This window comes from Thermobia domestica, chromosome 1 (genome assembly GCF_964235325.1).
Source record: "Thermobia domestica chromosome 1, izTheDome1.hap1.1, whole genome shotgun sequence".
Lineage (NCBI taxonomy): Eukaryota > Metazoa > Arthropoda > Insecta > Zygentoma > Lepismatidae > Thermobia > Thermobia domestica.
The window spans coordinates 305,223,598-305,240,060 of NC_137454.1; the positions used below are offsets into that span (position 1 = coordinate 305,223,598).

General features: G+C 35.3%; 1 protein-coding gene across 7 annotated transcripts in view; it reads right to left on the reverse strand.

The window, feature by feature from the left end:
• osa (trithorax group protein osa) overlaps window positions 1-16,463 on the reverse strand; it is a 253,832-nt gene that overhangs the window by 7,353 nt on the left and 230,016 nt on the right. For 6 of the 7 annotated variants that reach the window (XM_081727104.1, XM_081727113.1, XM_081727127.1 and 3 more), the window contains 4 exons: window positions 15,348-15,431; window positions 12,753-12,939; window positions 10,670-10,851; window positions 5,436-5,570 (listed from right to left, as the gene is read on the reverse strand). In XM_081727104.1, coding sequence (XP_081583230.1) covers window positions 5,436-5,570; window positions 10,670-10,851; window positions 12,753-12,939; window positions 15,348-15,431 — 588 coding nt within the window. The remainder of the gene's footprint in view (window positions 1-5,435; window positions 5,571-10,669; window positions 10,852-12,752; window positions 12,940-15,347; window positions 15,432-16,463) is intronic. The other variant, XM_081727117.1, reaches the window with a different exon arrangement.

Below are 16,463 nucleotides of genomic sequence, written 5' to 3' on the forward strand. Positions count from 1 at the left end.
TATATTTCAAAACCCAGTGTAACATATCACCTACATCCTCACTGTTCATAGATGCTTAAATTCTATACAAAGTAGTCAAGGTAGTACAAACAAATTTCAAGTCATTAATTCCACATAAAATCATTTATCTTTATGTTATATGTTCGGTTAACGTGTGTATATAAAATTACATTCTACCATTATTCTTCCTTCCGTATCCAACTAACCACCTGAAGTTTAACACAGAACTCTCTAAGAATACGGTGGATCACTGGTAGAGTATTCTTCTCTGCTGGGAAGGATCTTTGCTTCGATCCTAGACAACGTGAGTTTCGGTGAACACATCGTGTACAGGTGTTACCATTATTGACTTTCATTGATCTTTCTTTTCAAGCCTAAAGGATATAAGCGTGCAACTGTCAGATTTCGTTTAATTTTATTCAATTAACTCTTTCTGTCCTTTTATCAATTGTAACGGTATTGTGTAATTTTTATATAATAACTTGTATTTACGGGCAAAATGTGCTTTTAAAATATACACAAGCTATTTAAAAGGAAGAAAAAGAAAATATAAAAAGAAATAGATATAATTTCTTTTCTGTTATTACAGTATGATTGATGTTCTGTTGTGATATGGTATGACATGTTTTGTAAGTTGTCATACCAACGGAAAATATATAGAGAATCCTTGAAATATATTATATATCTGTACAACATTTAAAAATGTGTAAATGTTTAATTTATTACGTATTGCAATAAAAAAGGTAATATCTAAATGAAGTGTTTAGATGGATTTTGATAAAACAGTAACCTATATTATGTAAATATATGGACTGAGGGCTATAACGACATATAAAATATGCAAAACAAGCATTAAGCTAATTACAAACTGGTGATTTTCATAGTAATATACATTTAGTGGTCGTTATACAATCAGGATGCGTGTAAATATATGTATTATATAGGGGACTTATTAATGTGGTTTTATCAGTAGTCAAGTTTCGGATATAGTTCTAATTGTAGTTAATGAACTGAAGTTAGTCTCGTTCCACGAACAATCTTAAAGTAATTAAAATTTATTAAACCCGTCTGAATTTAATTTGTACTGTTTTAACGTGAAATCCTCGGATCTGTGATACTGTCCTATAATTGCGCAGGATAATGACACGCCTGAATTACCTAATGAGTATTTCCTTCTGAGCTTTATTTTTTATTTTTTTCTAAAAACCTATGCCTTTTGCCTTTATGAATTGGATACCAACAATACATTTGGATCGAGAATCCTATTATCCTTAGAACCCATGCTAATTACTATTCCTTCAGATACATAAAGTTACCATGGCATCATATTCACTTCCACTCCACAAATACCATCATACATTTATTAAAAGAAACAGATGTCCTTTAACACATCACGACACTATTCTTGTACCGAAATCAACAAATACAATATTGTTCAGTAACTTTCTCTTTTACTTAAGCATCTTTGCACTCAGATTACTTAGAATTAATTTTCCATTCCTAAAAACTAACTAACTCACTCTATGGCCTATGGAACCCGGAGGTTCAGTGCCGCGTTCACAAAAGCTCTCCACTGACTTCTATCCTTAGCTAATTGCATCCAGTTTCTACTTTGTATTCCTATCTCTGCGAGATCCATCTTAATATTATCCTCCCATCTGCGCCTAGGTCTTCCTAATGGTCGTTTTCCTATGGGTCTACCAAGTCAAGACTTTGAAAGCGTTTCTACTTTCTTCCATTCTAGCTACATGACCTGCCCACCTAAGCCTCCTAGACTTGACGACCCTAACAATGTTGGGTAAACCGTATAAACTATGTAGTTCCTCGTTATGAAGCTTCCGCCATTCCCCATTCTCGTTCCTCTTGGGTCCGAATATTCTTCTCAGGATCCTGTTCTCAAATACTTTCAGTCTATGTTCTTCCCTCAGAGTAAGCGACCATGTTTCGCAACCATACAGAACAACAGGAATGATTATCGTTTTATATATTTTAAGCTTCAAATTCCTCGACAGAATTCGCGACGACAAGAGATTTTGAACCGAGTAGTAACACGAATTCCCTGCTTTTAGTCGACATTTAATTTCTTCGTGAATATGATTTTCGTCTGTTAATATTGATCCTAAATATTTGAAAGTATCCACTTTATCAAAAGCATTATTTAATATTTTAACGCCTCCACAATTTGCCGTATTACGGTCCCGACGCACTTCCATGTATTTAGTTATCTCTGCATTTACTTCTAAACCCATGTCCCTGCAAGCGTTTAATAAGATCTCTGCATTTATTTCTACTGTTCTCCTATCATCCCCTATTAAATTTCCATTCCTATCAATTCCAAACTTCATAATTATAAGACGACGTGTGTTTGTAACAAATGAATTCATTTCTTGTTTCACCAATCAAATATAGACAATGAAACATGTACCCGTAGAAAATATGGTATGAGAAAGGGGAAAAGTGCTTCTTTCCTTCATTTCTCATCAAATACACTGGTGGACCACATTTAAGAACACGTCCAGTAGGAATTCTTGAATTTGGCCCAAAATTGGTAGGCAAGAAGAAGATGATGATGATGAGCTTCCAACATGATACCCGTGGTACCAGAAGAACATGTTATATAGGGTGTTCCAAAAATTACAGTAAGAAACTACAAAAGCAGCTGTCATACAAAGGTTGAATGTCTGTCTGGGATTATAGTACTCCACGTTCATATAACTGGAGTCCATTCGACCCATCTCATCATGTCCCGCAGGTATTCGATAGAGTTTAGGCCTTGGTAAAAGGCATTTACAGAGTAGAACTGGCTTGCCCTGGCGGTGTGGAAACTCGTATTAACCTCCTGGAAGATGGGTTTCGCCAAAATGTTCAAATAAGGTAGGAGAAAAACTGGTGTCGTCACAAAAGTATCATCCTCTACCAGTCATACTCTCTAAAATGAAGATCACAGGCAAATGGCATGTGTAGCGTATTGCCTCATACTAGAATACCAGATATGGGTCCTTTATGACGAGTGCGAACACACTGGATCTTTTTTGCTCTCCCTTCTCGTCTACGGACACGCACACATTACTGTGTCCGAGAAACTATTCACATCGCCAAATACCTCCGCCATTCATTCGTCTTGCTGCTATAGTCTCTTCGACCATTGGAGGCGTTCTCAGTGAAAAGCAGATAACAGGAGTAATTGCACGAGATAGTGGGAGCGTAGTCCTGCCTCCAACTTTCTACTTTTTAGTATTAATGCATTCATGTGGGAGTGGTTCTGATTGCTCTGGCAGTTACGATCCTATCAGTTAAGATGAGCCAGTGGTCCTATCCATGTTCGTCCAGGCACGTAGCAAGGGCAGGTCTGCTCTCGGAATCCTCTGTCTTTCATTGCGTGTACGACCCCCCGTTTCTTGCATTCTAATGCACGATCACGTTCTAAGTCGCTTAACTGTACAACACCCGTCAGCTGGCGTTGTCCTGGTATTGCAAACAAAGACTGATCTACCAACAAAAGAATCACACATACAAATTCGCTTCTCGGATGTGCGTGTTTATCAAACGACCTTTAAACTATCAGCAACCTGCTCTCTACAGACATACATTCTGTGGTCAGAATTTCGTTCGAGTCGGACAATCGTACCATGTATACGGAGTGTTCTTTAATGTGTGTGCACCAAACCTGGTATAAGTACGTTTAAATTATGAATCCTGAAATGTTTAGTCATGAAATTATAATTTGTTCCATCTTGTGTTGACCCATACGCTCCCACAAATAAAGAACAATTACTTAGACACAAATCACATCACCAAAATTTGTGTTACAGAAAAATTATTCTCTCTGTAACTCCTTGAACAGAACTGAATGATACTGACACATCCTATAGACAATGCACTCACCTATAGGCATAGTTGGGTAATTACATGTATTTTAAAAAAATCTACGTGACGCGGAAAAACACGTAAAATACGTATAAAAAAAGTCTACAAGTACCAAGTTTACAAATTAAAATCAAACTTTTTTCGTGCTGGTTACCGTTTAGTTAGGCACGCAAAAAAAGCTTTAAAAGTTTCTTCCAAATTTATATGGACTCTCGCTGGATTTTTAACTGCCATACTGACTTCGTAAAGTAGCCTTGCCTCTATCAACAACAAATAAGTATTAGATTTGCGTACATTATTGCGTTTAAAACCTTTATATTTATTTATTATTTTATCCTCTGTGGTCGACAAGTTTTATGCCATAGAAGCCATTATGAAATTAGAGACGGTTGAACAATGCAACAATAAAACTCCACCTTGCTTTCGGCTCTTTTGCCAGTTTCATTTCCAATGCTTTGTTCGGTCCGCAATCGTAACTTTTTTCCCCCTTTAATCAACATCCCACGATTGTGCACAGAGGCTAAAGGAGACTGTAATAATGATACTGATGATAATAGAATGACGAGTGGTCAGAACCGACAGAACTCGAGAAAACACATACACGCGGGTGTTTTCCATCACAAAAATTCATTTGGTGTGAGTTAGAATCACACCGGGGAACCCATGCTTCAGAGGTGAGTGGTCCAGTACTGAAGAACTGCGACCATGATATATATATATATATATATATATATATATATATAAAACATAGCCACATGCTTCACATGTTCTATTACTCAGTTTCGATTATTAATAACAACTCTGAAAGTTTAGACTTCGATTTTGTTGAAGAAATTGTAGATCTATTTTGTGTCTGCTTTCGAATTTTTTTATTTTTTTATTTTTTAATAGAAAAGTAGTTTTTTACATTTGAGTACAGAACTGGTTTTCTACGTAAGGTAAATTACTAGTAAATTGTGTTTAACTTATGTAAAAAACGTAACGACAAAATTGCTAACGATGCTTATAAGATAATCAGAGTTCACTCAATCGTACTTAGGAAGTAGGAATTTACATCAGAAAATACTTTTGTACTGCGGACAAATTTTAATGGTGTGATTGTATAGCAGCAAAATTATTGAAACATACAAAATACTTTGCAAATAAATATAAACTGAAAAATATTACCAATTAACTAATGATGGCTACAAGTTCTTTTGCCCAACTGAAACTTTTTTTTTTTTTTTTTTTAAATGATAAACGTTCAGTTTTGAAAGCTGTCCTCCAATGTTTTTATTCGAATTTATCATAACATATAAACGTGGTCAGAACATGAATATACGAAAAATAGGAAAAAAGAAAGGAAAAACTTACAATATTAAATAAAGAAACATAGCTCACTAATTCGTGTTTTTTCTTACCATAAACTTTCTTATTGTAACTGACAATAAAACCTGTAGCCATTATTATTTTTAGTTCCTTGGTACCAGGCACACTTCTTGCATTACATTTGTGTCTATTAGAAACCTCTGCAGTTTCAAATCGTGAGCTCGAATTGAATTGTAAATGATTTCAAGGCATACACATACCTTAACTCCAGTGGGTGGTGGCATAGGAAAACCCTTTCCATCTTGCCTAAATGCAGGTCTAGGTCCCAGCGGTGGTCTCAATGTAGTAGACTGAGTCACGACCGGAGGTGTCAAATTGGATCCCCATTGCTGAGACTAAAATAGAAAAGGAGTTGTTAATATATATTTCATGTAAAAACATACACAAATCAATAGAAAATCTTCGAAAATACAGTTAAAAAACACATTTAAGTGTGTTGTTGAAGTAGTAAGAACAATGTTCACAGTCCACGTAGTACTACCAATCATTTAACATTTTTGAAGGTTTCTCTTTCAGCGTCCACCCAGCGTCGTGAGACAAACTGGGGAGTCATGTGAAGGCAAGACATGACGGTCCTGATACGCCGGTTAGTGACAGGGAGACGCAGCGCGCTGACCACGTGCTCGTTGCTAGGCTGGACGTAGTTTCAGCCGGTCAATGACAGATGGCGTTGGAGCGGCCGGCGTATCAGAATGGACTGTCACGCCAAGTGGTTTGGTTTGATGGTGGAGGTCTCTTTTATTCTTCAAATATACCAGAATTAGTCTACTTTCTCACAAATTCACGAGAGTTGTTATCTGGAAAAGTTGCACAAAATCGAATAATGTACAAAGTGCTAACAGTGCATGAAAGTTCACAATGTAGAAGTAGCCCTATCCATCTCCAAATTAATTGTATATTTTCTTTCTTCTAATACTGAAACATGTTTTCAAGGAAGTACAGACACTTCCCATATATATCTCGTTATAGTACAAAATATATCCGAGGAAAGTTCGTTACTTTTCTCCTTATACTTGAGAACTGTCATAATTTGTAAAAGAACGATAGTGGTACACTCGTAACTATCGTAAATTTCAGACATTGCGTGATCATGGAGATCAGGAATTAACAGGATGACGGTGATGGTTGTGTTACGTGCCGTAAGTGACATTTTTTCAAGAAGAAGAAGAAATATTGATGATATTGTTTTCATCGTGCCTTACCAACAGCACGAAGTTTCAACAAATTGCCCTCATCTGTGAGAATTCGTGATCACAGAAAACAGTTTAGAACTGGTTGGCGTGATTCCAAACCAATACATAAGAAACAAACCACAACACAAGACATGAGATTACGATTATCATTTTATCACACTACGAAAGAGGAAACTGGATTTTATTGTTATGTTTGTATTAAGTTTAGTACACACTAATGTAATTATAAGTGTGTTGTGAGTGAGTAGAGACGTTTCGGGAGTGATAAGAATATTAAGTCTCTGAAAACCGATCAGTTTTCCTTCTCAATGCCACAAAATTAGAACGGAATTTCGTGGAAAGTCAATGACTCTACTCTCCTATATACTCTACGCAGAACCACTGAAATCATACAAGTGTTCGATTAGGATATACTTACTATTTTACTTCCTTAAATGCTACATTTTATTTATTCTTGCAATAACTGTTTTCTGAATAGAACTTCGTGAGGTACGGGAAAATACTGTGAAAATCACTGTTGTGTAATATGTAATCATTTTCAATATCTATAGTCCGCGTCACCCGAATTGGCGTGTAGCATCAGCAGATAAACTCGCAGTGCCCTGTTACTAAACCTTCAGGGAGGAATCTAATCATTCATAATTGATTTTGTTCGTATTTGTGGACGATTATGAATGATTAGATTCCTCCCTGAAGGTTTAGTAACAGGGCACTGCGAGTTTATTTGCTGATGCTACACGCCAATTCGGGTGACGCGGACTTAATTTCCTCAGTTAATAAACAAACAACAATTTCCACAAGTATCATATAGAACTTAAGAAAAATAAATACATAAATACAAATTCAAACAGTACACGCCAAAATATACGTAACATACTGTGTTTACCTGAATAGCAACACATCTTGAATACAAGCGCCATTCTAAAAATCTATATCAGTTTTGAAAACCCCTTTATTATTGAGATACAAGCATCCCTGTAAGATCAACTATATAAAATTCACTCAAAACTACCAAACCAGCCACTCTTTGAATGGCTACAGAACTAGTGGCTTCTTAGAAGAATTTTTTAAAGAATTACCAGTAGTACTTCTATACATTCTAAAAACTACAGAGGTTGATTCATTTATATTGAGCCGAATTTGAATACGCCACTTCCTAGGAAATGCTGTGTTTCCACCACTGCTTGTGTTCGGTCTGCAGGCCTTTTCTACTGATTACGGACCGGCATTGGTTTCCATCGCAGGGGACTGCTAGACTGTGAGTATTGCATCCCACTTTAGAGGCATAGAGGTAAATTCACGCCTCGTCAAGGGTAACAACAAACTTCCACCAATCACCCGCGAGATGACGTTTATACAGCCTTTTGCAGTTTCTTTTTTGCACTGCTCTCGCGAACGACCGTGAGACGGATATTCCTGTGAATGTACGGTTGACTGCACCCTGTGATGTGCAACATTTGCTGGCCAGCACACGTTGTGTGTGGGTGATAGGAGGATTTTCGGAGGTCGCCTAAACCGAACCATATGCAATAGCGGCGAGGTCCTCTTCACGGGAGGCCTTTTTTTCCCCCTCGCGTCGGTGTGGTGGGCCTACACTCTGTGCCGCATATTTCCGTATAATATCATTCACAGTGGCACGATCTACACGAAAATTATGCATCTGACATTTCTACGGTGCGCGACGCCGTGATCTTAGCATCGGAAAGGGCTACAATGAATCCCTCCCACAATCTGTTCAGTTTTGGCGGCATCAGACCACGTTCAATCATACTGTGTAACTAAGGAGATGCTGTTGCTTGTCCCGTGGCAATCTCAAAGCAATGGGCTGCCCATGCACGGTACAACTGCACACTGACTTCGGCTCAATATAAATAAACCAACCTCTGTGTACCTGAATTTACATACAGTGTTACATTTATCACAAAATCACATAGTAAGCTTAAAAAAATGTACCTACCATTTGTCCAAAATCGTATTATGCGATTATACGCGCCTTCACAGAGTTTAGCCCTACATTGTGAAAAACTAAGGGTGTTTATATTCAAGTAAATTCTTGTCCGATCAGTGAAGGACTGTCTTAAGGAAACCAGCGATTAAGTGCGAACAGGAAAAACCTTGCCTGAATATTTCGCGATAAGTAACAGCCTGAAGCAGAAGTGTCTAATTTTGTTACTATTTAATTTGATTTAGAATACATGATTAGGAATATAAACTATAGTAACAGAAGACTATCGATTAATCCTCTTACCCAGTAGCTCACGTACGCGGAGAACGTAAGACTTGACAGGAATTGACATGATATCTGTGCATAATACCAATATCCTTTACTGGTTTCGAGACTGAATAGGGTATACATTCACAAATGAACACTACAATATGGTATTACTTTCTAAATCGCTTAGAAAGCTAACATTTAAAAAGATAAATATACTCGAAACATGTTAGTTACCTATTATCACTAAGATACCAACAACTTAATCTCTTGACATTCAATATTTTCATCCCAGTGAATGATGACAAAAGTCATCGACAAAAATATTGATCCTAAAAATATTCCTAGGAGATATGACTGAATTATGACAGGATTAAATACATTTTGATAAATTGTTGCATCAGTACAACACACAGACAACAAAGGACGAGGCGATCCTTTTCGCATAGTCTGTCAGGCTGATTATTCTGTCCGCTTTACCGCGAAATACTAGTGCCTACAAATATGAAAATCTTCCCGTAATTTCAACTGCAGAATCGCTGGCAAGTTTGAGTGAAGAGTTAAGATCAAATTTAAAGATTTGGATAAACGGGATGCGTCACATCACAGTTCAGTATAGGGAGAAAATATAATTTTTGACTTAGATTTTGGTTCAAAATGCACTTTGTCCAACTTCTTTTTATCAATAACCTGGTACTAAATGACAAATAATTTCTGTATTAACTCCATGCAGATACATAAACTCCATGCTTATATTACAATTGAATTATTTATTAAGTTCCTGAAAGTTGGCAGATATTACGTTCATTTTCCTCTCCTAAAAATATTTATTATGACTTGTATTTCTGTTCATTCTCTCGCTTGCTTCTTATTCATCTGTGCACGATTTTCACTCTATTTTGTATGAATGTGCTCCAACAATACAACTGATAGCAGAAGCTACTGAAAAGTTATGTATTATCATCGAATGCCTTATGGATACGGGCACGAGTTTTTCACACTAAGAATTTGAAAATTTCGCGTTTGGTATTTCATATTTCGCGTTCTGTCGCATTTTCCGAATAAAGTTTCGCATTTTGTAGCTTTGTGGAAAATAGATCACTACAGAAATAAACCATTAATTACCTAAAAACAAAATACATTGAATATTTCACTTGTTATTGTAAATTTCACTTTCACAAATTATATTTTTTAAATCAAACTGAAGGAAAATTAGTAACTAAATTTACTATGAGTAGGAAAGTTTTAATGTCTTCTGAAAACACATCGGCACACGTTACATTTAAGCAGTAAGCATAAGCATGTTACATGTTTCCACATTTTTGTCTTTCATTGTTGTACGCTTGTCACTTATTACCAGTCTCTACTTGAAAGAAAGGAAAAAAAAAAAAAAAAAAAACCTCTCACAACTGGCATTGCTTGTTGGAAAGTGCGTTTACAACAAACTTCAATCAATCATCAGTTCGGAACTCCCCAACCAGGTACGATGGTAATACCGCGCAACATGTTCTCTATAGCCGTGTCCGAATAATCACCCAAAATGCACCGCTCATGCCACGTTCTGCCGTTCCGTCAGTGGAAAACTAAGCTTTTTTTTTTAAATATATACTTAATGAAAACGTATTTTTAAAAATTCGCATAGTTAGAAATTTCGCACAAAGCTGCCAATTTCGCGTTTTATCGCGCAACGGAAACCAATGAAAATACACAGAATATTATAAAACGTCAAGAAACTGAAAATTACTTAACGCTGATGCATTTCGTTTTATCGCGCATTGCGAAAAACTCGTGCCTCCACTTATGGAGTGCACATTATGGCAATTTTCAACTTTATGCAGGAGTTGAGTTTTGACTACGAGAGAAAACTTTTATATGACTTAGCTGGGTATCAGTTCTTTCACATATTCTTTTTTAAAAAAAAAAAAGTTACACTACGCCAAAACACATGAACATTTGTAAGTAAATTAATGTTAACTAGTACAACTTAATGTTAATTTTAGATGGTGAAGTCAGTAAAGGCAATTCTCACCTGTTGTGTCGGAAACGTTGTCTGTCCACTTGGTGGAAATCTTGGTTGGTCCCATTGACTGTTAGTCTGACTGGCTGGAGGTCCAGTTGGCCGTGGAGGTCCCTGGCTCCATTGCTGAGGTCCTTGCGGTCCTGGAGCCTGCTGCGGAAACTGTCCGCGGTACTGATTATTGTTTGGCCATGCTTCAAAGAGAAAAATCATATTTCAGCATTTGACTGTTAAATTAGTTTCCTTAATAAAATATATACATTAAAAATTATTAATTCTTGTAGTAATACCTAGGTTGTAATACACTGTTATCCAGTATAGTATGACTTGGTTATTCACATATCAACTATATTTATTTTCCTCCTATTTAAATCTATTGTATTTGTTGGACAACAACATTGCAAAAACAGCGATTACTTTCTTTTTTATCAGAATGAAACTCAATAATTATCAAGCAAGTGAATTAATTGCAAAATTATTAACAAAAATCTGAAGCACAGCTTAAGCTTTCTACAATAATATTTGTGATGTGACCTTTTGATGCTTTTCAAGCTGCTTTATTTCTAAAGATAAAGATCCTTTCTCAGCCCTTCTATCTCTTTGACTACCAATGAGACACACGTGTTATCATGAAAACAAATTGAAACACTGTTGGCTTTGCTTCAAATCTAGAAGACATACACTGTTGGCCCATCGGTTCTGGTGTGACCAGTAGAGTTTTTAGTTTTCAAAACTCTGCCGATGTCAGGAATTTCGCAGACCAACGGAACACAATTGTTTACCATTAGTTGCCTATCAGAAGCCGTGTAGTTTTGACAAAGTTTTGTGATTGCTGCACGTTTATTGTGTTATTTCTGAAAGGATTCTTTATTCTTCAACTGAGAATATATTTCAAGCCTGCAATTCCAATTAGGTATGTAAAACTTTATAATATAGATTTATTTTTTTGTTTGTGGTGCCTGAGTTAGGGATCTTCCGTATTAAGTTATGTACGTCCTAATAATACTGGGAAGTTATTTTCAATCGGCTATTTACTATAGTACTTTTACCTTTTCTTAGGGTTCAAAATGACCAGCAAAATAGGTTTGACGAACGAAGACATGGATGCTTTTGGGAGAATTTCATTCGGACATAAGACATTTCTTTAGATGGTTCTTTGGATGAAAAACACCGGCTTGAAGATGAAAATGTTAATCAGAGCGAGGATGTATATTCTGCAGCAAGTCCGCCTGAAACTTGTAACGAATATACTTCTGATATACATACAGATGAAAGTTTAAGTTCTACAGCTTCTCAAACCAAAAATCCTGTCGTATGGTTCACGCCAAATACATGACTCACACCAAGACACACTGTCACAAAGAATCATCTACAAATTTGTCATCCAAAATTCAGCACATCCGGACGACCAAACCTCTATGTATTATCAGGTGTCAAGTGCCACCATGTAAACAATGTTTTATACTTTATCACACATAAATGGGTTATAAGTTCCGCGTATGCTCGGATTGTATACGATCCAAAAATAAAACTTTAGTTGACTAATTATTCTTGTGTTTCTTTCTGCAAGTTAGAATACCATTGAGACAAACATATCCCACCTTGTACAACCAGTGGAACATATATTCCCCACCCCCAATTTACTCTTTCCCAAATCATATGAAAATATCCAGTTATAACAAGGCATCTAACACGCTTATCATAAATGTATATATAAAACAATTCACACACAGGGAGAAAAAGATGGTAGTCAGAGAGTTATGATCATCTTTTTGAGTCTGCATTGATACTGACATGTTTTTCATAACTTCTAACATTATGAGCAGTTTTAATGCTTGTTAACATCGATTGTAGAGTAATAAATAAATAAGAACACACTGAATACTTTCGTAAATCTGACTGCATTTTCCCTCGACTTTTCTGTGAAATATTTTGCGGCAAATTATGGAATACTTTCCTGACTTTTCCTGGCCTTCTATGACTTTCAAGGCCATTGTGAAACCTGAAACGGGTCCTATACTGCAAACAAATAATTGAAAAAAAGAAAGAGAAGAAGTGAAAACACTATTTAACATCAAGAAAATGCAGTACTCACCATACACAGGCCTTTGCTGAGCATAACCAGGATATGCTTGCTGGTCTTTGGTAAAATCCGGATGCCTTCTAGGTTGTGCAGGAGGCGGTGGCATTGTTTTACTCGGTGGCCCACCTGGGTAGATGGTTGCTGCAGGACCTGGTCCAGGTCCGGGACCAGAAGCGGGTGTTTGTTGACCAGGATACGACTTGAAGGAAATAACGACAGAATAACTTTCCATTCCAAATACAAAGCAGGTACCAAATCGTAAATCAGATTTTAAACACAACTGAATTCTTATCAACAGCATATGTCAGAAAAAACAAGTTTTGAGAAAATGAGACCAACTATACTACACACTATAGTTTATCCAAAAACGTCTATTTATTTATAATATACCAAGCGTAGGCAACAGCTTGACAGGAACAGATATCTCACAAAATGTGTATCTACGCGTAGCAAATACAATAGTGTTATTCACTTCCTGTCTGATAAAACCTGACATGTGTAGTTTTAGAAAAAAAATTCTATTGTGGAGCGTGTAAAATAATAATAATAATAATAATAATAATAATAATAATAATAATAATAATAATAATAATAATAATAATAATAATAATAATAATAATATAATAATAATAATAATAATAATAACTTATTTACTGATGAATTATTCTAAATCAAAACATATTAAACTACAATTTTACAGTTTTAAGAACTTATACTCGAATATTTCAATATAAAATCACCAATAATAATACTGTTATGAATAAATAATTTTAAACACCTTAAATTCGTGTAGGTAAAACAATTAGAATGGGGGAAAAACAAATTCTCTAAACATCTTCATCTTCAGAACCACCTAATTATTTTCATACTGATACACGAAAAAAGACGCAAGCAATTAACTTTACAGTTTATCTTAATTTCATAATTTCTCTTCGCACAATAACAACAACAAAAGGATTTTAAATCTAAATCCTTTAGAGTATTTACCATCATATTAAAAGACATGATTTTCACTATATTAACCAATGATGAACTGATAACTTCCCTAGCGAACACTCGTTTAGGGTAGATGCAAATCGTAATCCATCTTACATTCTGAAGAAATTATAAATAATGAAATATTCAGAATATCTCTGCCTCATTATGTTATACTTACATACAATAGCAACGCAAGAATGGCTGCCCACAATGTGATGTTAACATTTCGAATTACCGTATGTCTCTTTCACATCACGAAGTTTCGAAAAGTTCTTCCCTCCCTCCCTTCCCAATCAGGCGGATGGAAGGAAAATCAAATTGAAAGGTGAAACTAAAAAAATATACTCTAGGTCTAACGGTTAGAAACAGCAGTAATATTCCAAGCAAAGAGCTACAATTTCCATCATCTTAGCTCAACCACGCTACTGGCACGGAGTTCCAGATGCTATTCTCCCGGCAAGCTTTTCAAGTTTACCGAATAAATTCAGACCTGTTTCCTATAATCCGAAACCTAATTTAATAGTGATTTTTTTTAACTACTCGTTAAAAAAAAAATATATCTGAGGGTATTAAAAGAGATATAAATACTGTAAGTTAAGTTACCGTATTGATGACACTATCTCATGTTCATCTGGAGTACCAGTTGTTTTCAATTGGAAGTATTTCATTACAGGAATAAAAATACGATGAAAAAGTTACATGTCAATTGGAAAATGAAATGAAATTAAATTAAATCTTTAAGTTTTACGCCCACGGTTATGCCGGCTAAGGAGACGGAGATGATTAGAAATGAAAGAAATGGTGGAATGAAGAAAGTGGGAGGAAACGGGAGAATCTCCAGAAAACCCACGCACAGTGTTTGTCCACCACAGAGCTCACTTGGCGCGAGGTGGATATGTCTATTGGAATGGACACAGCTACTGAAATGGTTAATATAAAAGGCTTCTATTATTTTATTTTCAATATTATTATTCGGGTTTTTGCATATGTGATAAGACAAGTAAAATCAGAAGATTCTAAAATAATAATAATAATAATAATAACAACAACAACTAAAATGAAAGTATCGAAAAACGGATATAACTACTTAAGAAAGTTAGCCTACACATGACTGCAAATATTAAACTTTGGCCGCAAATTAGAATCTCGAAAACTTACAACACGCTTTTTTGAATTCACTCAACAAATCTCGGAAGACATGGAGGAAGGATACCTGACAACTTTGTGTAAGAGCATAATAATGTACAGATGACAGAAATAAAATGGTTCTCTAGATTAAATTTATTGCTGTGTAACCATAACTCAGAACTCCCTCTTTGTATTAATTTACTTTATTTTATTTAGTTATGTATGGAACACACACATCAATTAACTACTTCGCTACATAAACGTTTCTTAATATTTTTGTTAAACCAACGCTTGCAATGTGTAACTCATTTTCCCATTCTTTCCTACAAATATTTACTAATTTCCTTAATATCTCTCAATTTCTATTTCTAACATTACTTTTAAATAATAAACCAAAAGAAAATGCTGCTACAACTAGAAAACAGTCCTGAACACTGAAAGCAGCTATGAGTGCCTGAAACTTAACAACTGGAATTCAATAACAGTTAACAAGAAACGTACTTGATACGAAGGCTTGACAGGGGATTGGGAAGACACAAGCTGACGAGCAAGCTGCGAAGTCGGGAAGCTAGTTTTCTGTGAAATCTACAAAATCAAGACAAGGGGTTACAACCAGCAACAAACAGTGTAACAGACAATGCTTTCAGAAAGCATTTATAGCAACATACCGTACATGAAAAAGCAAATATATTACAGAAAATAATTATTTTTGAAAATAAATAAATAAATAAATAAAGTATATTATAATTTAACTTCAGTTTATAAGTAAAAGAAAAATATACTGATACATAAGATTACGAATTATAATGAAACTCCAAGGTACTAAATACCACTAAAATGTAATACATTTCACTAAAAAAATACATGCGACTTCAAATTTAATATGCAAATTTTATAACCATGCAGAGTTGCATCATGCAATTATTATGGTACAAAATTAAACTTTTCATTACGGACACTGGCTTGTTTACTTTTCATAACGCACATAGATATACATTTACAACAAAAATTTCATTTCAGAACATATCCTGTTCATTGCACAAATTGAAATCCAAATCCATTAACAGAATCATACAAAACTGCCAAAAATAAATAAATAAAATAAATAAATAAATAATAGTAGAATTTTATTCCAATTAACAGAATTTACATACTGAATTCCTTCACTCTCCTTCTATGAGTATCTCCAATAACGTTCGCAATTCAATTGACCAAAATATGTATTGTATGATAAAATTACATCCATCATCTTTTTAAAAGCTTTTTACGTGCGACTTGCAAGGAAGTAGTGTGATACTGATTGATATTGATATGTGTGGAAAATAATTTTTAACACATCAACTCCCCACGGAGCGGATTAGCTGGCGTTCTGGTTAACGCATCGGCACGCGATGCCGAAAATCCTGGATTCGATTCCTGATTTAATCATGCATTTTCTCAATCTGTGTATCAGTCTGATATTTAGTTTCAAAGACAAGTTTTCAAATCATACGGTTAAGAGTAATGAGCTTCGAAAGGAGGTGAGTAAATTCAGCTTCTTCAGGAAACACGACTGCTCTTTCAATATTAACGATGCTAAGTACCTATGCGATTTTTGTTTCCTATCCCACTGATTTT